Source organism: Elephantulus edwardii, unplaced genomic scaffold, assembly GCF_000299155.1.
Source record: "Elephantulus edwardii isolate Elephantulus edwardi_28Jun2011 unplaced genomic scaffold, EleEdw1.0 scaffold00075, whole genome shotgun sequence".
NCBI classification, from domain to species: Eukaryota; Metazoa; Chordata; class Mammalia; order Macroscelidea; family Macroscelididae; genus Elephantulus; species Elephantulus edwardii.
The window spans coordinates 12,009,812-12,035,226 of NW_006399825.1; the positions used below are offsets into that span (position 1 = coordinate 12,009,812).

The 25,415-nt window shown below is 39.3% G+C and overlaps 1 protein-coding gene across 3 annotated transcripts in view; it reads left to right on the forward strand.

Annotated features, from left to right (window-relative positions):
- The window catches only part of PARD3B (par-3 family cell polarity regulator beta), a 1,417,836-nt gene that overhangs the window by 1,188,515 nt on the left and 203,906 nt on the right, over positions 1-25,415 (forward strand). For 2 of the 3 annotated variants that reach the window (XM_006889110.1, XM_006889109.1), the window contains exon 19: positions 31-333. The exons of the other annotated variant lie outside the window; for it this stretch is intronic. In XM_006889110.1, the coding sequence (XP_006889172.1) occupies positions 31-333 (303 nt within the window). The remainder of the gene's footprint in view (positions 1-30; positions 334-25,415) is intronic. 3 annotated transcript variants of the gene reach the window in all.

A 25,415-nucleotide genomic window follows, 5' to 3' on the forward strand; every position in this document is an offset into this window, starting at 1 on the left:
ACAACTCTGCTGTCTGTTTTACATTTTCAGGATTGGAGCAAAACATCAGGAGCTACGGGAAAAGCAAGCAAGAGGTCTTCTTGATTATACTACCGGTGCGGTTGGATCAGTCCATGATATGGATGATGATGAAATAGACCCAAATTATGCCAGAGTGAACCATTTTCGGGAGCCATGTCCATCAGCAAATGTCTATAGGTCTCCATCTCCACCTCGCCCTGGGCCACTTGGCTACCCTCGAGATGGCCGTCCACTATCTCCAGAAAAGGACCACTTAGAGGGCCTCTATGCCAAGGTCAACAAGCCCTACCATCCGCCGGCTCCAGCTGACAGGTAATGCAGCTTAGTGAAAGATGAATGTTGTTTTCATTCAGTACGTTCCAAATCATCGCTACAGCTGAGGCAGATAAAAGTGCATCCTTCAATCTATTAAAACTGAAATGACAGAGTGCCTTAGACAAATGCTGTGCTTTGACCTCCCAGTAACGTATCAGCTACCAAAAAAATAAAGCAATAGTCAATTATAAGGTGGCACAAATGAATAGTGGTGGTTGAGTTCATGGTGCAAGAGGGAGCAATTTTTGAAGGGATATTGTGACAGAGAGTTAAGATGAGAACTTTTTGAAGTAATCGTGTCCTTTCTCCTAAGAGCCTCACTGTGAAAGACTTTATCCAAGAAAATGGCATGACACTTAGAGGTGAGAAGTCAGACAAGAGAAAATGATGACTTCCAAGTAGATGTAATTGAGGTGGAATTATAGATGGCTGCAGAAGTGCAGTACGCTGGAAGTAAAATACCTGGGGATTTTACACTCAAGGAATATGTGATCGTGGATGATCAGAGGTAGAAAAAGAGAAGGTCTTGGAAATAGGAGTTTGATGAAGTAGAGAAAGGTAAGAGGTGACAAGGCCAACAATTCTTAGGTTTAGCAGCTCAGGAAAGAGATAATAGGCCCATCTGTCAGTACAATTGAAGGAGGTAGGGAACACGATGATTCCAACCCCACCTCCTGCCAAAAAGAAAATGCCTCATCTCTTGAAAGTCTGACTTAAGACAGTTTTAGTCAATACACATTGTTAGGTGAACTTGGAATTACACTCTCATGCAATGGGTTGACTGACCTTGATCCAACCTGACCGTGGCTTGAAAGTCTAAAGAGAGGAGGTGGAAAGAGTGGCAGAGGGGGAAAAGCTCCCTTTCTAGAAGAAGAAAAGGCTTGTTTTCCAGATTATTTTTCCCCCTGACAACTACCCAGTCCCTATTAGTAACCAGCTTTTGTGTGATAGCATGATATATTGCATATGTTTACCATTTACGTTTCCCCAGCTGGGTGATATTATGCACTTTCAATTAAGTTGGGGAGAGGAAGGGAAATCATGGCATTTTTATGCAGACTGTAAAGTGGAGCTTCACAAGACTGATTACCTTTCAGAGCCTTTCCAATAACCAAGTGGGAAGGAAGGAGCAATTTTTAATCCTTACTGTCAAGCTTCCGGGTTGATAGTATTAAAGAAAGATGGTCAAGTTTTTCTTTGGGATAAAATGAAAATATAAATTCTTGTGGTTGTGCGGTTCAGTCCTAATAGCATAACTGCTAATTCAAGTGTCTGATTAAAAGTGGGCATTTTCAATGATGGTCATAAAATACTCGCTTTCTTCTCCTTCCTTTCAATAGAGTTTGGACGCATTTACGGTTTCATTTTCATTAAAAACAAAACATTTTAAAATGAGAGCAGGCATTTTTGCTTCAGCCCTCATAAAGGATTGAATTTTATCTTGCAAATAGGAATACAAAGCAAGAAGACTCTTTTGGCCCAGACATGGTCAGTCTTGCTTTCCTTACATCAGACAGATCTTGATGGGAATCCCCTCTACACATACCTACTGCTAAAGTCCCAAACACAAGAGTGGCTGCTTTTATAAACTGGAAATAGACAAGCTGGTATTTCACACTAGTCATTTAAGGTAAATATATAAGAGCATTCATTCTTCATTTTTTAAAAATTTTTATCAGTCAAATATATGTTTTTTTAAAGAGCTCTGGATTAAGCCACACAGAGCACTTATGTTAGTATTCATGTTAAATCTCCAAGAGAGACATAAAACAACTTCCCCAAAATTTTTTCACCTATTTCTCTTATTTTTATTTTCCAGATTTTAAAGTACATCTTTGGAACACTGTTTTGGAAACACTATCCCAAGCTAATTTTCACACGTATAGATTTAACATTTCTTAGAGTAATCTTAACTGTAGTCACTCTAGAATAGTATCAAGGGAAATGAAGTCAGTTAGAGACTGGCCAGTCCAGATCTGTTTGTAAAGAATAGTCTTACTTTGCCTCTGAATCCTTTGTATTAATAAATAATCTCAATTTACCTTTATGCTGTTTTAGACTGTTGTCATATTCTTGGATTGTGATCAGAGTCTGATCGTTACACTTGGTTCTCTTTATTTTGCTCTTACCTTTAGTAAGACTTAAAGATTACACCAAAAGCGTTCCTCATTTGTGTTAAATGTTCAAGCAGTTTTTGTCTTGACCTGTAATACACATTCAGTAACTTTAGCCCTCATCACCTGAGAGGGTTGGTGGTGCAGTGGTCAAGCTCTTAGCTACAACCAGAAGGCAGGTGGAACCTATGAGCAACTGTGTGGAAGACTGTCAGTCTTCTTCCATAACAAGTTGTTGTTGTTGTTATGTGCCATCGAGTCACTTGTGATTCACAGTGATGTGAAGTACAATAGTCATAAACCCTGCTCTATCCAGAGCCACCCTGAGAGTCTCTGAAACACCCACCCCATTGCCCCAGTCACTAAGTCAATCCACCTCATCGAGGGTGTTCACTGTACAGACTTGGAAAACCTTAGGAAACCCTTGGCAATAGTTCTACTCTGTATAATAGGGTTACTATGAGTTAGAATTTACTTGACAATGGCAGATATTATCATTGTTGTTGTTACTGTTTTTATCAATGAAATTCTGCCCTAATCTTCCTAGGTGAATTTAAAGATTATTAAAAAAAATTACTAGTTTCCAGATTTATTCCCAAGTCTAAGACTAGAGTTGCTATGGCAATGTCCCTAACTGTATCTGTAGAAGGAGTTATGTCCTAACTCTACTGTATTTACAGCTGGAAAGCACAGCATTCATAGTTCATTCATTCATCTTTCAGTCATTCACCTAACTGCTCATCATAGGTAGAACTGACTGTGTTTTAAACTACTGTGCTGTGCCCTGGCAATGAGCTAAAGAGGGCGTTCTAGCTGAGAAGAGGGAAAGATGTGTGGAACTGGTTGATAGTCCTCAAATTCTATTTACCTTGTAGTGTGCCATATTTACTAGTGTCTTTTGGTTGGGTTTTTTGGTAGAGCTTCCCGAGTAAAAATAGCATGGAAGCAGGAGTGGCATCCACTTCTGAAACGGCTTGCCTCCAGAAACTCTATGAACAGTGTCCAGGTCTTTCATTCATAGGGTCGCTATGAGTCGTCTACGACTCGATTGCGCCTAACAGCAACAACAACACTTAGTACTATTATGTATTCTATAAACAATGTGCAGCTCTCAATTTGCTAATATTATTATTCCATTATTCCATGCCAACCTCCAAAGACAGTTTGCATTTATAAAGATACCAATAATTAAAAGCAGTAATCATGAAAATCAAGCAAAACATAAAATTAAAAAATACATGTGTTCAACTACATCATAATCTGTAAGAGAGTCGTCCAAATGGAACCCGTCATAAGTCTGTTGTTGCGGTTGTGAACCATTGAGTTGGAACTGACCCATGGCTGTCCTGCCAGTGAGCTTTCAGAGGCAGTTAATCTCAGAGGAGGAGATTGCCTATCCTTCTCCCATGAAGCATCTGGTGAACTCGAACTGTGTGCCTTTGGGGATTGCAGTGCAGCTTCTTACCAGGAGGTCACCAGTGCTCATAAGTCTAAGAGAACTATAATGTAAATAGCAGAAAAAGAAGTTCCCAGCATTCCTTGAGAGGTGCTCTAATGTCACAGTCTGAAGGGAGTCATGCTGCTAACCTGATCTGAATCCACCAGTGACTCCTTGAAGGAAAGATAGGCAACCTGTTTCCATGCAGTTTATAGCCTGAGAAACCCAACAGAAGGTCCGCTATGGGACAGTTCTAACTCGATGACAGTGAAAGAAAGAGAGCTTTCCCTAGGCTAGTTACAAGAGGAATCTGCCTAAAAAGGAGGTATTTGTGTTCTAGAAAGACCTGACCAGATGCAGTGGGAAAATCATCAACCTTGAGAATTATTAGCATATATAAGGACAGAGTTTCCTAAAAGAGCATAGCGAGCTTTGACGCAAGGAGAAGAGGGGTACATCCCTCTTCCCGGGAAGCTTACAGGCTAGTGAAGACTCAAAGAGTAAACCTGCACTTAGCAACACCCAGTGGAAAGTACCACCGTGAGGTAAGTACACCTAACTGTTAGGAGTGGTGCTGTCAGCTTTGAAACTTAGAGGACAACATGGACGGAAGCCTAGAAGTTAAAGGAAAGTGTCATGTGTGAGAGGAACTAGGGCAGTGAGGGTTTGAAAAAAAAACAAACCAACCAAAAAACAACCCACCTGAAGTGAATCAGGAGCAAATGGCAGAGAAAAAACCATAGGATCAGAGAGCTCGACAGCAGGTCGATGGCCTTAAAGGCCTGGAGGTGAAGGAGTTTGGATTCCATCTTGAGAGCTGTAGGGCTCGAGTTTAGATGACACTGAGGTTATTAAAGTAAAGTGAGACGTAAATCTGAGGTTCAGTAGGCCGTTAAATCGCATGAACGGTTTAGCTCCACCTGAAAATGACGGATGGATCGATAGCTAGCGTCAAGCCAGCTCATACCAGGTCCTGCGTCGTCTTCACACTCACTGACATGTTTAAGTCCTCTGTTGTGGCTGTGGGGCTGATCCATTTCACTGAAGCTCTTTCTCACCCTCACTGGCTCTCTCCTTTACCAAACATAATATTTTTGTCCTTCTCCAGTGATGGACCCTTCCTGATGACACATCTAAAATAAATGAGCCATAGAACATTCTATTGTGATCTATGAAGATTTTCATTGGCTACTTTCAAAAGTAAATAAGCTCCCCACTCTTACCAGTCTAGAGACCATGCTGAAAACTGTCCACCAAGGGTGACCCTGCTGGTATTTGAAATACCAGTGGCATGGCTTCCTGTATCACAGCAATAGGTAATTCACCAGAGCCTAACAAGCTGACAGACAGGTGTTGATCCCTTGTAAAAAGGATAATAACAGTAATCATTTTACATTGTTATTGTTAAATGTGATTTTACCTTTTTTAATTATGTTTGTCTGTAGATATATTTTTCACCTCATCCCATGCATACTTACCATAGATCTCTATCTTAAGGGAGCATTTCATGGCCCCCAGTGGCCACCTAAAAAAGGTATGTTCTGTCTCTTCTCTATTTCTCAAGGGTTGGCCCTGAAACTTCCTTCAGTCTAAGAACATGACTTCTAAATGAATCATCTGTAAATGGTAGCAGATGAAAAGAAAAGCCCTACCACCTTGACAGAGACATATGCCTAGATTATAACAGTACTGGTTCTTCCAGATCGTGAACATAGCATGAATTAAATCCTGTCCCCCAAAGCTTGACAAGTACTGAAGGTTTAGAGTGTGTTAATCTTCAGCTGTAACACCAACATCTAGGGCCTCCCAGCATATAAGCATTAAAACTTTGTGTTTGGATGCAGATAACCCCATGTTAGGGTACTTGCTACACTTGTAGCATTGTTATTATTTGACTTTTCTTTTATTAGAAGTTTCAAAACTTATTTCATCCCACATCTGTCAGTAAAAAAATGTTCTATTATTAAGCATCAAAAACATACATAGCTTTATTGAAATGATGTATATTTATATCCCATGTGATTTACTGCCTCAGAAAACCCTCTGGAGGGTCAGCTATGGGTTGGTTCCAACCCCATGGTATACAACATAGCCAGCAATCTTACTAATGCCTTATATGCATTATTAAACATATTCTCAAGATAGAAAATAATCAAGGAATAGGATTAAAAAGAATCATAAGAAGTGCTTTATTCTTTCTAGATGAGATACACTCAACCTGTTTTGAATACCATTTGTCTCAACTCCAGGCTCCATGAGTATAGATAAGCTTAGATATGTGTGTACCTGATTTTACTCACTATTATATCCTTTGTTTCTAGAGAAGTACAGTCTGTACTCAGTACACTCAAGTTTTGGAGACAAATGAATGATTTCACAGTCATGGAATTGTATAGGACCCTCTGTGGCCCAGCACCATACCTCATGCAGCTGGGGCATCTCCTCCACAAAATCTACCAGGCATCATTCCATCCACGTTAGTGTACTCTTACAGTTACAAGAATTCACAAGTCATCCTTTTTAACTTTCAGAGCACTATTCAATGATAAAAAAATTTCTATTTTTAACCATCAAAAAAACTGTCCCCATGTAACATTCACCAAGATCTTGCACTGGCCTACTTGGACATGGATTCTGAACCTCCTTAACAGCTGTTCAGATATTTAAATTGACTCCCATGAGTATCTTCACTAACATTCATCGAACTTTAAACATATGCCAGGCTACATACCTCAGAGTCGACCTTATAAGGATAAACACAAAAACATTCACACAAACACACACCCACCTAGAGAGAAAGGCCCACTGTATTATCATTATCAGAATCAATCAGCATCAAGTCTTCAAGTTGCCTTGATGTCCTTAGCTGTCATCAAGTCAGCTTTAACTCTTGGTAACCCCAGATACAAAAACAAAATATAGCCCCGCCTTCCACCAGCTTCATGATCATTGGTTTATGTAAGCACATTCTTGTAGCCCCTGTAAGTTTTAAGTACTTTCTGACATACTAGAACATCAGAATTAATCCCCAGTACTGTATTAGACACTATTCTTTTGTTATTTACAGTGTTTTCAGTGAAATTTTTGGATTTAGGTTACCAAGTATTTCTTCCTAGTCTTCCTTACTCTGGAAGCCTCATTGAAATTTGTTTGACCGTGCTAGCATTTTAAATACTGGTAGCATAGCTTTTAGCCTCATGGCAATACACAAGTCACTGCCTGACAACATACAAATGACAGATAACTGAAGTAGATCCAGTTGTTTTAATTCCTTCTGAGCCCTAACCTCTGTCCTCCTTATTGGAAATTCTGTGAATATACTCAGGAGTTTTATTAATACACTCCCTTGAACGTGTTAATGCAAAACTGGATACAGCAGTTAGATATGGTGAGAAAAACATGGAATTCAGTAGAACTCTAATACCCTTCAGTCTTAAAATTCTTTAAAATTACTAGTGTGGCCTAAGTTTTTACCTTACCCATGTCATTATTGCCTTATATTGTACTTTTAAATAAAACTTCCACTTTTTTCACCCAAGTTTCTATTAAGCCACATATATTCTGTAAAAGCCTGTATTTATACATTTTAAAAAATCAGATATTCTCTTCCCCTAAGTTAAATATCTTCGTGTTAGGGTTAGTCTTTTGTTGCAGTGAATCAAGATATTTTCAATATTGATTTTTTGTCCTTCAATATATTAACTCTTCTTACTAGGGTTATACCATCTCATATTTAATCATTTTGCAGTCATCCTTGTCATTGATAATATCATTGATCAATGTCAGGTATAATCCCTGCAACTCATCGCTTGAGCCCTCCATTAATCAGCATTCTTTGAAATGTTCACTAAGCTATTAATCCAGTCTACCATTATCCAGTCTTCATTCTCCAGTTGATCCAAACATTGAGGAAGGTTGTCAAATGTTTTATTGATGTTAAGGTACACCCTGTCTGAGAATTCCCAGGTATATCAATTTGAAAACATTCATAAGAAAGGGAATTAACTATATGGTTGTGGTAAGTCAAAGATCTTCTCTCTCCTTCTCTCTCCCTCCATCTCTCCCTCCCTCCCCCTTCTCTCCTTTCCCCTCCCCACTCTTCTTCCCCCTCTCCCCTCTCCCCTCTCTTCTCTCTCTCTCCAGGTATTCACAAGTAATACGTTCTTTTAGATTTAATTATACAAAATTATAGTTTCTATAGCCGAGTATAATAAGAATCCCTTAGCTATGTACTTACTAAATTTTTACCTCTTAACTAGTATAGCTCAGCTGTAAAATTAAGGTGGCAAATAGCTCTTTAATATTCCAATTAAGGCCTTGACTCCCCATCGTGGATTCAGCAGTATTTGGAGGAAACTTATTGAGTATCTGCTATATTCTATAAGTCATCTAACGAGCTGAAGGCATAATCTTGATCCTTTAGGAACTCAGTCTAACAGCTTAAACCTCATAAACAGATAACTGTTGTTGTTGTTATGTGCCGTCGAGTCACTTGCGACTCATAGCGACCCTATGTACGACATCCCTAAACTCTGCTCTATCCTGTGCCAATCGCACTGCCTCTGACACACCTATCCCGATTACCCCAGTCACTGAATCAATCCACCTCATAGAGGGCCTTCCCCTCCTGCGCTGTCCCTCCACCCTCCCAAGCATGATGTCCCTCACTTTAGAGTAGACATAGACAGAAAACATACTGGAAAATTTTGAAATTGCATAGACATTCTACTTGAATAAGACCTGAGGCGACATAATGATCTTTCTAAAAGATATAAAATCTATTCACTTTTAAAGCCTCAGTTTCCTCACTATAAAATAGAGATTGGAATATATATACATGCATATACCTCTTTCATATGGATTGTTGAAGATTAAATTATTCTAGTATCTACTTCTATAACATGCCGATTGAAACTGGCACTATGTTATAGCTTTTGGGCCCAAATATTAGAAAGACTATTGGACTAAATAAAATTAATTAGGAAGAAGTTGTTGTTGATAGGTGCCACTGAATTGAGTATGACCCATAGTGACCCTATGAACAACACATCTGAACCCTGTCCTGTCCAGTGCCAACCTCATAACCTCTGACATACTCAAGCCCCTTGCTGCAGGCGCTGTGTCAGTCCATCTGGTTGAGGGTCCTCCTCTCTTTCACTGACGCTCCACACTTCCAAGCATGTTGCCCCTCTCCAAGGAATAGCCTCTCCTAGCAACATGTCCAACGTTTATGAGATGAAGCTTTATCACCTTTGCCTCCAAGGAGCACTCTGACTGCACCCTCTCCAGGACATAGCCGTTTGTTATTCTGGCAGTCCATGAGATTTCGTGATATCTCTCTGTTTACCCTCAAAGCCAAGGATTTGGAAACTTATTAGATTCCATCTGTTCCATAGTCACATGATCAATTCCTTACCCCAGCCAAAATGCCCGCTGGCATATTTATATCATCTGAAACGAACACTGAAAATGGGAAAAAATTAGTTGAGGGGCTAGATATGGGAGTAGAAGGGGAGAAAAAAATAAAAAAAGAAAGAAAGAAACCCAACCAAAAAGCTCCAGTAGAGAAGAGTGAGCTACTTTGTCAATTGTTTGTTAAAAACTTGCAGTCGTAGGGAACTCCGGTGGCCTAGTGGCAAGAAGCTGCACTGGTTCAAATCCACCAGATGCTTTGCTGGAAAAAGAGGGACAATCTTCCGTACCAGTCAGATCAGATTTGATGGTACACACACAAGAAATAATAAAATAAAAAAGTATCTAAGATTATCATCAAAGCTAAGACCATCTTCTTTCCATGTGACTTGTATGTCCACTTGGGCCACAGTTAAGCTCCTCAGTTATCCAAGAATGATCTAGCCCAATTTCTTTGGGACTCAAAGGAACTGTTAATAACAACACTATTATCAAGTAAAATCCCAGTTAACTGTGTGCACTGTAAGAAATGTAGGTAGTACAGGTCTGATGAAGCAAACTCTTTCCATCTTTTCCACATTCTCCAAATGGTAGGCTTTCTTTCTTGTGATATATATATATATATTTGTCACACCTCCTTAATAATGTAAAAGTTATGCAGTAATGCTGCACAGCACACTGATCGAATCTATTGTTAACAACTTCCTGTGGGAGTCTATCCCCATATACAGATCCACATTTATAGACCCAGCAGAAATATTTTCTTCTCAGTGACTTCTAATATTACTTAACTAAGGTAACAAGAGAACATTTGTTTTTCCTTCTCCTGACCACTGAAAAAGCATACTTAGGGAATTTGAAGAGCAGGACAATAGAGGTTAGCAAAAAAGTGCTAAGAGGAAAGTGTGTAGTGTGAACATTGAGGTGTGAACATTGTGTAATACAGGAGAACTGGCACCTCTTTACCACATTCTGTGGATTTTAGAGAGTCAGAATCTCACCGAGCCACAGCCTTGTCTATAAAGCTAATGATGTTCATCCCCATGCTCTTTCTCTCTCGTGATTTTTCCAGTTAATTTTACTTGAGTTGAGTGACATTTTGATCAGCTCTTGCTTCTGATTCATGGCATTTTGCTGCTGTGTGTAGATTCTGGAACAGGGAATACAGTAGATTCCTTAGAAGTACATTTGCTTTGCTTCTTCAGTTTGTAAAAGCAGAGCCAAAATGATCTTATGTCAGTGTGGAATCCCAGGGCTACATGTCATTTTATTAGAATTTAAAAATTCATCAATGGTGCAGAGCAATCGAATTTTATCTTAGACCATATTACCATCAATTTTTAAGTGACTTTTAAATTATAATGAGAATTTTCTTAATGAAAGAATCCCTAAGACCTGGTAAGTGCTCATAGTAATTGGTATACCATTAACTCTACACGTCTCCATCCCTTCTCTTTGAAACTTGATGTTCTCATTAATTTCCCCTCCCCCCTCCCCATCTACTGAGAGTCCTACTCTTGGGATAGTATGAGTTAAGTCAGCTTAAGTTGTCAGCTTCCAGTGTTGATAAATGTAGACAAGCTTCTCCTTTATTATGCATGAGCTAAGGAAGAAGGTACTCAGTGACCTTTCATTTCCAAGACCACACGCGCAACCTGTCCTCAGCCATTGCTACTAAATGGACATCTGAGTCCAGAGAGTTACCCTGATTTCTTAGAGCTTTCATTTAAGCATTGACAGGAACTTTTTACCCTTTTTCAAACAAGCGAATTGATCCCTAAGATATATTCTTCTAACAATTTCCATTTACTAGAAGGAGAAAGAAGGGATTGTTTAAAATGTCCTCTTATAAGGAACACAAAGAGACGAGAGTCATTCCCTCTTAAGAGATGTGACTGAGAGTTTGGAATAGTAGTGGTGATGCTCTGTGATGAGCATTAGCCAAAGGTGCTTGGAAAGCACATGAGTAAGGTATTGAGTGCAGTTTTGTGTGATACAGGAAGATTCCTTGAAGGAGTTGATAACTATGAACTAAATTACAAATAGAAATTAGTTAAGCAAACAGAAGGGCATATGCAAAAACCCCCAGAGAAAACCCAGTGTATTTAAGGAACTTACTGTATTTTTAAAGAGCTGAAATGTAGTATCCTAGGACCAAAGGAAGGGAAAAGATGAATAGGAACCATGTTGTAAAAGGTGCCCAATGCTTTAATTCATGGACAGTGGAAACCTTTGAAAAGTGGGTGACATACTCAGATTTGAGGGCTTTAGAAAGATGGCATTTATCCTGTGGGTGAGGAATCTGTTTCGCAAATGAGGAACTAAGTGCTCAGAGAAAGTAGGAAACTTGTCTGTGGTGACCTGAGTAATGAGTTAGCAAAACCAGGATTCCTGCTCATACTTCAGTCCTAAACCCACATATGGCCTTTCAAATATGGTGGATTTTCAAACTGTATGTTGCAAATCATTCGACCATCTTGAAATCAACTTGATGCAATCTTTAACATCTTTATCAATAAAATAGAATATACAGACAATGAATTGTTGTTATGATGTGTCATCAAGGTGATTACAACTCATAGCAGCCCTAGGAATAGTAACTCCGAACCCTGCCCTATCTTGAACCAACCTCTGTCTCCAATATACCTGCCCCCGTTGCCACAGTCACTATGTCAGTCCATCTCATCCAGAATCTTCCTCTTCTGCACTGACCCTCCACTCTTCCAAATATGATGTCCTTCTCCAAGGATTGGTCCTTCCTGGCAGCATGCCCAGAATATGTGAGATTGAGTTTCAAAATCCTTGCCTCAAAGAAACAACTGGTTACATTCTCTATTACTAAAATTGTAATAAATGTAAGTCTGATTTTATATATAGTTTTTGTTTCAATTATATATGCTTATAAAAATGTATGTGTACACACACACACACACACACACACACACACATATAAAAGGGAGCTCTCATGGCCTAATGACAAGGAGTAGAGCTGCAATCCCAAAGGCATGACGTTTGAGGCCACCAGCTGCTTCAAGGAGAAGGACTGGCATTCTCCTCCTTACACAATGTCTGACAAACCCACCAAACGGTCAGCTATAGGTTGATTCCAACTCGACAGTACACAACAACAATGACAGAAATACACACACATGAACAAATAGGTATGTATATAACTGAATGGGGAGAGAAGATATAAAATGATGCACTTCTCACTGTGGATTATAGGAAAAAAATTAAAAGTCGCTGGACATATGCAAAAAACAATGCATGCTGCTGTTCAGCTGCCTTTTCTCTTCCTTTGTTTATGCACACATTCATTCATTTAATGGGAGGGGAAGAAAGCCTATTATTTGTAGTCTACTCGACAGCACATAACAATAACAATGGGATGTACAAAGCATTCTACTCAAGAATCTGGAGATACGTATCAGAGTTTACCTCCTTCCCCTTAGTGGTGCTAGATTTGTGTTGATTGCACCACACTTCCTCCAGGCCTCTTGTGACCTGTGGTTTGCATTAATCTTTTAGTCTAAACCACACACCTTTTCATTACACAGTCTGTGCTGATTCTAAGGACAGATTCCAAACTGCCCTCTGTATAATTTCTGTATTTAATGCAATGTGTAATCAAGAATAGGCCATTGTTAGGTCAATTGCTTTACTGTATTTATTTTTTCAAATAATAAATAATCAGTGGGATGAAAAAGGGCCGTAAAAGATAGTTTAATGTTAGTGCTCATAAATATCCAGCATCTTAAAGAGATGTTTTAATATTAATGTGCTTTATAATACTCTCTCCTCTGGAGATCTGGCTGAGAATTTATATAAACCTATCCAAAAGTGCCATCCAGGAATCATTATTTAGCAAAGACTTTTAATCAGTCATGAGCAAGCACTCTGAATGCTTACCAACTTGACATTGCTTGACTTCTCCCTCTACAAATTGCAAAGACTTCTGGGTAACAGACATAGGGGTAGTTTGTTCAATGTAGATACAGCAGCCAAGAAATCAAATTCTATTGGGCAAATTTGCTCTAAAGTGCTAAAGCACAAGGACTTTTGCAAGGACCAGTGTCACTTTGGGGCCGGTGATACTCCTGAGCCATGCCGGTGTATTCTCAGTCACTTCATTTGCATGTGAAAATCAGACAGTGAGTAAGGAAGACCAATTGTTGCCTTTGCAGTGTGGTCTTGGCAAAGGCTATTGAATATACCATGGACTATCAAAAGAACACACCAATCCATCTTGAAGGAAGCGTCCAACAAGGGTGCTCCTTAAAGAATGGTGAAGTGTCATGTGATTTGACCATGTTATCAGAGAGCTCCTTAAAGAATGGTGAAGTGTCATGTGATTTGACCATGTTATCAGAGATGCCCATCCCTGGAGAAGAACATCATGCTTGGTAAAGTAGCAGGTCAACTAAAAAGAGGAAGACCATCAACAAGACAGAGTGATTCAGTGGCTTCAGCAACAAACTCCCTCATAGCAGTGACCAGGAGGTTGGAGCAGGACCAGGCAGTGTGTCTGTTGTATATTATAGGTCATTATAGTCAGAACCAAATCAATTAGATGTAAAGACAGCATCAGCAATCCCAGAGGAGGGCGCTGTAGGAACCAATGATGATGTGTCCCGAGCTAGCTTAGCTCCCAGGCCAGGACTTGGGAAACGGGCCCTTTAACACTTGCTTGAGTTCCATAGCATTTATTCAATTAACGAATCCCCATTCATCCAGCAAATATTTGTTGAGTGAAATTTGGAAACAGTCCCTATACTTATGGAACTCGTGTTAGTTGGAGAGGCAAATATTAAATATTTAATTACTCTTATGGAATGTAGAATCTTGTGGGGGAGACAAACATTAAATATTTAATTTCACTGAGTACTATCAATGTGAAGGACAGGATACTATGAATATATTCGGGATTGTAGAGGGTCAAGGAGGGATTCACTGAGTAAGTGGCATTTAAGTTGATTGAGATATGGAGAGTGAAGAGTTAGCAAAAGTTTGGTGGTGAATAGGGTGCGAAGCACTTTAGACAGAAGAGCAGTGGGGAAAGACAAAATCCTGACATTCATAGGAGTTTGGAATATATGAGGATGTGAAGAGAGTCCTCTAACGAGCATCCGCTCGTTGCCATGGAGTCAGACCCAACTCGTAGCTGCCCCCCAGCAGGTTTTCAGAGGTTATACACCACACAGGAGCAGACTGTCCATCTTTCCCCACCCACCGTCTGATGGAGCTGCCGGTGGACTCAAGCTGGCCGATAGATGTACCCTTTCTGTTGGCAACACAACTCCCTACAGAATATGCCACCCAGGCTCTCCAGCCAAGATGAGGCAGAGGAAAAAGAATTGAGGTGTAGTGTTAGTTCTGTATAGTAACTCAGTTTTTAGACCAAAAAATATATCTTATCCACGATCATGATGTAGAAAGAATCCTTGATGTTCTTCAGCTCCACATCTCTGGGTGCCTGTTATTTATATTATCCAGGGCTACGAAATCTATAGTTTCAAGAGAACGAGCCCAATATCCCACCCCATCACTCGTTCCCAGAACGGTAAGTTAATTTATTAGCCTCATAAATATATGTTCCTGAGGGCAAAGGTCAACATGTAATGGTTTAAGTTAATAATTAGAAAATTAGAGTAGGCATCAGCATCAGCTGGAGAACTCACCAGAACACAGATACCGGGACCTCACTCCCAGAGTGCCCTATTTAGGAGTCTGTAATGACAATGTAAAGTCTGCCTTTTTTAGCAATCTGCCAGGTGGTGATGATGCAGCTGGCCTGCATTCCCTACTTGCCAAACCATAAATTTGGTTTATAATGTCTCTTTTCTTTCTATAATATATAGGTTACCATTAGTTCAGGTAGGTCCCAAGGGGAAAATACTAAAGTCAAAACTATACTTTGTGTATAACTACCACATTTGCCTAATGGAAACGTTGTAGACATGACCTACCTCAATTATCTGTATTCCCAAATGCACAGCACATTATAGGGACCCAGTATAGATTTTTTTAAATGAACTTACTGGTTAAAGAATCGTATGATAAATCTAGCTCAGTGTCTCAAGAAGAGATCCTTTGCGACAGATTTATCCACTTCAGAATGTGATTTTTTATTGCTTCTACAGGTGTGTATTATGAATCTAAGGAAAACAAAATCCTTAACAAATCTTTTCTCTGTTTCTCATGATGTAGTTTGTTAGTCCATTCGTGAGGATTTTTGTCGTCTTCATGTTGAGGTGTAATCTGTATTGACAGTTATAATCTTTGATGTTCGTTAGAAAGTGCTTTAAATCTTCACTTTCCGCAAGCAAGCTTGTTGTCTGCATTTCACAAGTTATTAATAAGTCTTCCTCCAATCCTGATGCTACATTCTTCTTCTTCAAATACTCTAGCTACTTAAAGTATTTGCTTAGTGTAGACTGAATAAATATAATGAAAGGCTACAATGTTGATGCACACATTTCCCAAGTTTAAACCACAGTATCCCCTGATTCTGTTATAACTACCTTTTAGTCTATGTACATGTTCCACTGAACACAATTAAGTGTTTTTCATTCCCATTCTTCACAATGCTAATCTTAAATTGTTAGGGGAACTCTGGTGGCCTAGTGGCAAGAAGCTGCACTGCAATCCCAGAGGAACGCGGTTCGAATCCACCAGATGCTCTGCCGGAGAAGGAGGCGCAATATCCTCCTGTACCAGTCAGATCTGATTTGACGGTACACGCACACAAAATAATAAAAAAAAAAAAATTTAAAAAAAATTGTTATTATCCACATAGTTGAATGCTTTTGAATGTTGTTGTTGATGATTGCCTTCAAGTCGAGCACGACTCATAGCGACCGTATGAACAAAAAGGCCTGAAGCCCCCTCTACAACTATTTACATTTATCAAAGTTCGTAGAGTTTCCAGAAGTATGTTAATTAGGAAGTTAATGCCACTCCTGCTTTCAAACCTGTCATAATATGTTATTGTTTTTAAGTGCCATTGAGTCACCTGAGATGTATAGTGGCCCTAAGTACAGCAGCAGCTCTGAACCCTTCCCTGTTCTGAGCCAGTGTCCCTAACTCTGACACACCAACCCCCATTATCCTAGTTATTATATCAGTCCTTATCACCCAGGGCCTCCCTCTCCTGCACTGTCCATCCACCCTTCATAGCATGATATCCTTCTCCAAGGACCGATCTCTCCTGGCCACATGCCCAAAGTGATAGTCCAAGGGTGGCACCTATCTTTTGGTTCAAATCCACTAGTGGCTTTGTGGGAGTAAGACACACAGTCACCTCCTGAGTGACTTACAGCTTCTGAGCGTTAACTAAAAGTTCATTCTGATTACACAGTGAGAGAGACCCGCGGTTTTCAGCCAGGTTCCATCTGGCATCATCAGTAGTGACTTAACTTACTCCATTTCTACTTCTGAATCTAGCATCAGTTTCTAGCAGCTCCCTGTTGGTGTAATGCGGCACCCATTGTTGAATTATCTTCAGCAAAACCTTCCTTGCATGTGATAGTGATTTTATTTTGGGTTAATTTACACAGTATGTTGAATCACTTTTTAAAAAATATGAATCCTTCCTAGTTGGTTGCATTTTTCCCAATTTCTGTACTTAGAGCAGTAAGCACTTTCAGCATTTCATCTATGTGTTGAGGCAGCTTAACTGGTGTTTTGCCAGTTCTGGACCCTTGTTTTTTGCCAATGCATTCAGTACAGCTTAGACTTCTTCCTTTGGGACTCTTGATTCTTGATCATATACTGCCTTCTGGAATGGTTGAATGTCAATAAGTACTTTTTGGTATAGTGAATCTGTATATTCTTTCCATCTTCCAATAATATCTCCTGTGTCACTTATTATTTTTTTTTCTGTCCATGTTGATGTTGTTAGGTGCCATAAAGTCAATTGCAATATGTTAATCAATTATGTATAGTATCTTCCTTCTCATTTTTAGACCAAGAAGTATGTATACCCTACCACAGATAATTTATAAAAGTTCCCCTTGTCTTTCCGCACCACATCACAGGGTACCTATTTTTCCTATACTATCTAGAGATATGTGCCCTGTAGTTCCAGGAGATCTAACTCAATTTACCACACCATCATGCATTCTCAGTGTTACAGGGTGTCCGTAGAAATCTTCAGTATTGCAACTCAAGATTTGGTTGTTTTCTTCAATTGCTTCAGTTTGAAAAATTTTAAACATGCTCTTCCATTTTGGTTTTCTAACTCTAGATCTTTCCATGTTTTATTATAATACTTTACTTGGTCTTCTCAAGTAACTGTTCCGAAATCTCTACTGAATTCTTTATGCCAGTATTTCTTCCGTCTGATTTAGCTACTCTTTGTCTCAGAGCAAGTTTTAGAATCTTTAAATATGATTTCTGGTCCTTTCTTTTTCTATTTTTTAGTAACTTTATGCTTCTTCAGTGTGATTCTTTCTACAGCTTGTCTGATCTTCCATCATTAGTGTTCAAGAATTCAAGTCTACTCTTGAGTTTGGCTATTAATTAAAGGGGATATACTCAAGGTCATATTTTGGTCATCGTGGACTTGTGCTCATTTTTTCCAGCTTCAAGTTGAACTGCTCATGAACAATTTATGGTCTTTCTCACAGTAGCACATAGCTTTGTTCTGACTGGGACATCAGGATTAAAGGAAGACTTCTAAACAACCTGCAATATGCAGATGACACAGCCTTGTTTGCACAAAACAGAGAAGATGTGAAGAAGCTCAAAGACTGTAGTCTTCAGTATGGATTACATCTCAACATAAGGAAGACAAATATTTGATGAGATTGATAGAGTGATTGCAACAATGAGTTTAAGCACAGCAGAGATGGTTTTGGGTTTTGTTCTGTTGGACACAGTGTCATAAGTACATGGGTTGGAGCCCATTCAGTGGTACATAACAACAATCATTTCTGTCCCCTTATTTAATAGATATAATTCCTGTATATTAAATTCACACATGTATAGTCACCATTTATGGTGTTGGGGGAAAAAATCTGATATAAATAAGTGGTCTGGCAAAATTCTATTCTCTCCAGTCTTGTTTCTATCACAAAGCTACATTATCCAAAAATCTTTTCTACATTTCCAAGTTTTGCATTCCAATTATCAATGCATCTTGATTGCATACTTGATCAATTTCAGACTGCCGAAGTTGGTAGACATCTTCAGTTTCTTCATCTCTTGGAATACAATGCCAGAATTTGCACAGTCAAGATATACTTGCATTTTAAGTGCTTACTTGGATTAAAAACTGAATTGCTAACAGGATTACAAAATGCCAAGTTTGCTGAGACTCAAATTGTTGATGTGCCTGTTTGGCTCAAAGTTCTTTCGTCAATCAGTACACTTCTGCTTCTAATTACAGTCTTAGTGGGGGGGTTTTTTGACACCTGCACATTTATTCTCAGTCCAAACCAGCTTCAGTAATTTACACAGGTCTAACTGAAGTAAGATTCACAACCACCAGTGTGTCACATACACCACATACCTAATGAATTTCGAGATGTCGCACCTCAACCTGCATCACAATTCAGAGGACAGTCTGCTCTTTCCCCCCATTTATACTCACAATGTTGTAAAACATGTTTAATAAACACTCTTACAATTTTCTTTATTCCGAGAGCATAGAGTTTTAGTCAATGATGCAACATAATTTTCATTTGTGATTGTTCCTTTATGGCTATCCTTGGAACCTCTGTGTTTGAATAAAAGGAATTTGTCCAACTTTATTACCATTTTTCATTACTGCCACCAATGAAATTGATTACAGACTCATGGTCTAATCCCTGAAGTTTGCAGCTAGTTTTGATGTGCCCTGTTCATCACATCTCAGATGTGACTCCTGCACTTGTTATATGTATGTGTGTGTGTGTGTGTGTGTATATATATGTGTGTATATATATATATATGTGTGTGTGTGTGTGTGTGTATCTCATATATATGGATAGATATAGATGTCAAAGGTATTAAGAGAAGCCAGTCTGAGCAAATCTGTGTTCACTTTTTACCTTTCTTTACTTTACTTTACCCTAGCTGACACCTATAAAATTGCAAGTGACTTCCCTATGGTGTTAGAATAACCATAATTCTAGATAAAGAAAAATTAATTCCACCATCAACTAAATGATTGGGCCTCCAGTATCCTTCCCTGCCAACTTGTTTGGCCAAAACTGGCTCACCTCCTTGGGGTCACCCACAGAAAATGGGTGTGTGTTTCTGGACCTGTCTTTTCTAAATTTCTAAGTGTATTGAAAACATCTTGAAAATGGAATTGTGTATTTCTCCTTAAACATCCGTATTAGAGAATTTGAACAAAGATTGACAAATATTGCAAGAGTACATTCAGTTAGAGGAACTCATCTGAGGTGAAGAATATTTGCACTTCTTCAGACATTCACATTATCCACAAGTTGGCCGGACACTAGAGTTAGGCCCCTCAAGATGCAGAAGAAATGTCTTAGTGTTAACAGTTCACTGCATGATAATTCTTTTCTTCTTTAAAAACCCCCCAAACATGTCATTTAACTTTAAATGCAAATATATGGTTAATTAAGAAGCCAAAATTGGCTATAAGCTTGGTGAGCCCTAAGAAGAGGGAGAAAGAGATCATTAAGCTTCTGCTCCTGGTTAGCTGTTTTGTGAACTGGCAGATAATGTGCAAAATTAAGATTTCATAAGTAGCATTTTAAATGAGTGGTTAATGGCTGAAGATTAATTAAACAGTCAGACTTGCTGAAAAGAAGCTGTTAAAAATTATGTTTATAGGCCAGTCACTTGTGCATTGAAACGGAAATGCTGATAGATTGTAGCCTTTCTGTTTACCCAGAGAGCACATGAACAAAGCAGGCCTGCTCACAGAGGAAAACCCACTTTTCTGCATAGCCATGGAGCCCTTGCAGGAGCCTCAGGGATGCGTCTTTGGAATAAAAGCTGCCAATTAGGAAAATGAACTAGAAAAGAGTTTTATTGAAGGGATCTTCACTAAAGCCTTCTTCCCAGGTAACCAGGCATATTTTCTTTCCCTCCCACATGCTACACAGTTCTGAGTTAGAGTAGCTAGACCCAGGGTGGGTTTAAGAATCTACACTGTAATTCTATAAGAAACAAAGACTAGGAGTACATCGTTGCCTACCTGTAGGGAGCAATTCCCTAAATCTAAAACTGTTAGCCCTCTTGGTAGTGGAGTCATGGACTTTGTGAATCTGAAGCTACTCTAGGTTCTTTAGGGGAAGATTTGCCTTGGCATTCAACACTCTGCCTTGCACACCAGTGGTTCTACGAAAAATTATTTCTTGAATTAATTTTGTTACATCTCAATTTTAAAAAAATTAAGGAGAAAAATGAATAGATGGTTAGTTGTTTCACCAACCAAAGTTGGCTAGTTGAATTATCAATGGCTTTTTAAAATGCCTCCCTATCCATCCAACACATTGCCTCTCCATTTCTCTCCTGCACCAGGTGTTAATGTACGGCTATGGAATGACGGAATGATGCACTGATGAATCAGTGTAGAATGTTCACCTTTCTTGCAGGAGAGCTGAGTTTGAAGCCCAGCAAATACACCCACTCACGTTGGGATATTGACAATAAAAGACATTGGGTGTTTTCTTTGTTTTCCTTTTTCATCCATTTGGTAATCTTTTGTTTCTAAATAGAAGCCCCAAATCACCCAGGCCAGGTAGTTAGATCTCTTGTTCAAAAGTTCCCCTCATAATGGAGATTCTGTAGCATACCCTGGTAGCCTGTCCCACTGTTTAATCAGCCTTCTAATTGAGAAGTTAATCTGATTTTCTCCTCCCTAGACCATTCTGTGTTGGTGGAACCCCTAAAACACCCTTGAGACTGACTCATGGTGGCCTTAAGAAGTTAATCAGCACTGGACTGCTCTCAGCTGTGCGGACTGCCCTGTAACAGGAAGTTTCCACACCCACCCCTTAGCAATAGAAGGGTTACTTCTACAGGAAGCCAGTGCACCCCAGTTCTCAGCAAGGTGGGCTGACACGGTGGCTGTGGCAGTGGGTTTAAGTCTAGCAGAGATGATAAGGACAATGCAGGAAGGGACTTGGCTTAGAACTGCCATTCACAGAATTCCTAGGAGTCACACTCTGCTCAGTGGCACTTAACAACACAGGAAGGCAAAATCATTTTTCTCCTGATCTGTGGGGAAGGAGAGCAATTGACATTTCAACATGTTTTAGGGATTGTTTCATTACATTTTAAATCTTCATATTTAATTCTACATAGGTGGCCTAATAATATGCCACCACAGGAACTAGGCAAGGATGCCCACTATAACCTCTTTTATTCAATATTGTTTTGGAAGTCTTAGCAATAGCAATAAGACAAGAGAAGGGAATAAAAGGTATCAACTAGGCAACGAGGAGGTAAAATTATCCCTCTATGCTGATGACATGATAGTATACTTAGAAAACCCTAAAGACTCAGCAAGAAAACTATTGGACGTAGTTGACCAATTCAGCAAAGTAGCAGGATACAAGATCAACATACAAATATCAGTTGGATTTCTCTACAGCAACAAAAAGAATACAGAGCCAGAACTAAGAGAAACAATACCTTTCACAATAACTAATCACAAGATTAAATACTTGGGAATAAATTTAACCAGAAGTACAAAGGACCTTTTCCAAGAAAATTACAAAACATTACTACAAGAAACAAAAAGAGATCTTGAAAAGTGGAAGAATATCCCTTGCTCATGGATAGGAAGACTCAATGTTGTGAAAATGGCAATACTACCAAAAGCAATTTACACATTTAATGCAATCCCAATACAAATACCAATTTTCATGATCACATCTTGATTGCAGGTTCAGTCAATTTCAGACAGTAAGATTTAGTAAAAAGTCTCAGTTCCCTCCTCTTTGGCTCTGGAGATGGGTCCTTCCTCTTTGACTCTAGATGTGGGAGTGTGTATTTAAAAAATAGTCGTGTTAACTGGTCTTCCTTGTTTGCATATGGATAATATCCTATCACTCACAGCATTGTATTTCAGGATAGAACTTGAAATTGACTTTTTGTCTATGAACAAAACACCATTCTTCTGTTTTTAATTCCCAGTATAGTATACTATATGAGTATCTGATTCAGAGTAGCCAAAACTGTGCCATCTCATCTCATGTGAATGCCTAGTATGTCGATGTTCATGCATTCCATTTCTTTTTTTACAATTTCAAGTTTTTCAACATTCAAGGTATATATATTCCATGTTTCTATTATTAAACAGCACTTTTTATTGTTGCCTTTGAGAACTGTGGTGTTGGAGAATAGCACAGAACATCTTATGGACTGCCAAAAGAACAGTGGAGAGGGTGCAGCGGGAGTAGTCACCTCACATTCTTTGGACATATTGCTAGAATGGGCTATTCTTTGGAGAGGGATGTCATGCTTGGAAGGGTGAAGGGTCAGCGAAGGAGAGGAAGACCCTCAACCAGGTGGATTGACGCAGTGACTGCTGCAGTGGGCTCTTGTGTGTCAGGAAGTCTGAGGATGGCACAGGATAGAACGGGGCTCAGATTTTTTGTTCATAAGGTCACTATGAGTCATGTTCAGCTCAACAGCACCTACCAACAACAATAACCAATCAGTTGGCCAAGCTGCTGTGAAACATGCCAATTGGTGTCTGTTATTGATATGGTCACTATGAGTTGTACTCAACTCGACAGAATCAAACAACAACAACAATAATATACCACTCAGAAACTATATTGCACTGTCTTAATGAGAATAAAATTATTATTATTATTATTAAGAGCTTTAGAAGGCAAGCTCTGGTGGCCTAGTGGCAAGAAGTTGCACTGCAATCCTAGAAGTACGCAGTTCCTATCTACCAGATGCTCTGCTGGAGAAGGAGGGACAGTCTCCTCCTTTACCAGTCAGATCTGATTTGACAGTACACACACAAAATAATAAAAATAAAATTTAAAAAGTTTTAAAAAGAAGAAGAAAGATTTTTTTTTTAAAAAAAAAGAGTTATAGCAAAGGAACCTTAATGGCTTTGTGATTAAGTGGCTGCTAACTGGAAAGTCATTAGCCCCAACCCACCAACCACTCCCTGGTATAAAAAATCGCACAATCTACTCCTATAAAGATTGTAGCCTTGTAAATTCAATGGGGCAATTCTGTTCTATCTTATAAAGTCACTGTGAGTTGGAATTGACTTGGTAACAATGAATAGTAATAGCAAAACCCCAAATATCACTGAGAATTTATCATTGCTAAGCATTGTGCATACTACCCTAAGTGTACCATGTGATTCACCAGACAGCCTGATCAGGCAGAACTGTTAGTACCTCTAAGGTCCAAGTGGGAAAAGTGCATTTCAGAGAGAGAAAAGTAGCTCAAATGTCAAAGGAGAGGCAGGATTCATACCTAACCTGAATCCAGAGAGTAAACACTAAATCACCGGTGCTATCTTGACCATTATAATTTTTTTTCAGTCTCTAAAATTCTGTTTTATTATCTGGACTCTTTTTTTTTCCTGTGTGTATAAAGTCCAAATCTATAAACTTTCCTGATGGAGGGTAATAGCACTGTGCTGAATAATAGTCCCCAAGTTAGTGACAGCCCTTGCTACAATTATGAGCAGTTGAGTGGCAAATACATTGTACTTTAAGAAAAGGCTGTAGAAGTTCACTTTAGAAAAACTCATAATTCAAAGACTTTCCATTCTGGTGAAAATAGAATTAAAAAAAAAAGAAAATGGGCTCTTCTGGGGGGAACCCCACCCCATTGAAGAATTAAGCCCTTCTGTTTGCAGGTGTTAAAAACATCTGAGAAGTGGGATGTCCGATAATTGCAGCTAAAAGCTGCACTAATTGAAGAGTGATAAGTTGAACACTGCTACTAACCAGAATCTTTAACACACTACCGATCTTTTTCACAAGGAGCATGAGAGGCAGAAGAAGGGAGTTATCCATGAGCTTCTCAGAAAGTAGATGTATCCAAATTTACTGCCATCAAGCAGATTCCTACTCAGAGTGGACCCATAGAAAAAGAGCTGCAATTTTTTTCTGCCACAGAGTGACTGGTGGTGTCTAACTAAGATCTTTAAGTTAATAGGCAAGCACTTTTAGCTACTGTATCACCAAGGCTCCATACCTGTAACAAAAAATATGTTTCCACTAAGGAAAATATTCAACAAAATCAAACTCAACCCATTGCTAGCGTGTCAGACCCAACTCAGTTCAACAACCAATAATGGATTTTCAGAGATTGGAAGTCACACAGGAGAAGACTGCCCACCTTTCTCCCCTGTAGCATCTGGTATGTTTGAACCACCTGTCTTTAGATTGACAGTGTGATTCTCTATCCACTAGACACCAAATTTCCCTAAGGAAGAGATTTGTTCACTTTATGTACTATTAAGTCAAACAGACCTACCACTGATACTTCAGCAAGTTTTCAGAGGCAGTAAATTACCAGGAGGAGAATTCTCATGTTGCTCCTGTGGATGAACTGATAGAATAAAACTATCTATTTTTATGCATTGGCAGAGGAATTCCTTACCACTAAATCACCAGAGATTAGAGGGTGCTTTTCAAATCAGTGCATTGAAATCACCTAATTATCTTGTAAAGCAAAGTCCTAATTCCAAGATCTTAAATGAACCTCCCACCACTGAGGAAAAAAGCAAACAATGGAAAGCATCCTTTGGATCTAGAGTCACCTTGCTGAGAAACCCCTAGACTTAGGGAGAGATTGCTGCCAAGACACATGGGAAATTTCCAAGGGATGACTGACCCAAGATGTTGAAAGGACAAGACAACTTTCTCCAGAGGAAGAAAGCTTTCATCGAGAACTTGTGCCTCACTTGGGACATGTTGTTGTTGTTGTTATGTGCCTTTGAGTCGTTTGCAACTCATAGCGACCCTATGCACAACAGCCCTAAACCCTGCTCTATCCTGTGCCAACCGCTCTGCCTCTGAAACACCCATCCCAATTACGCCAGTCACTGAATCAATCCATCTCATAGAGGGTCTTCCCCTCCTGCGCTGTCCCTCCACCCGCCCAAGCATGATGTCCCTCTCCAAAGGACCCGCCCCTCCTGGCAACATGTCCAAAGTATGTCAGAC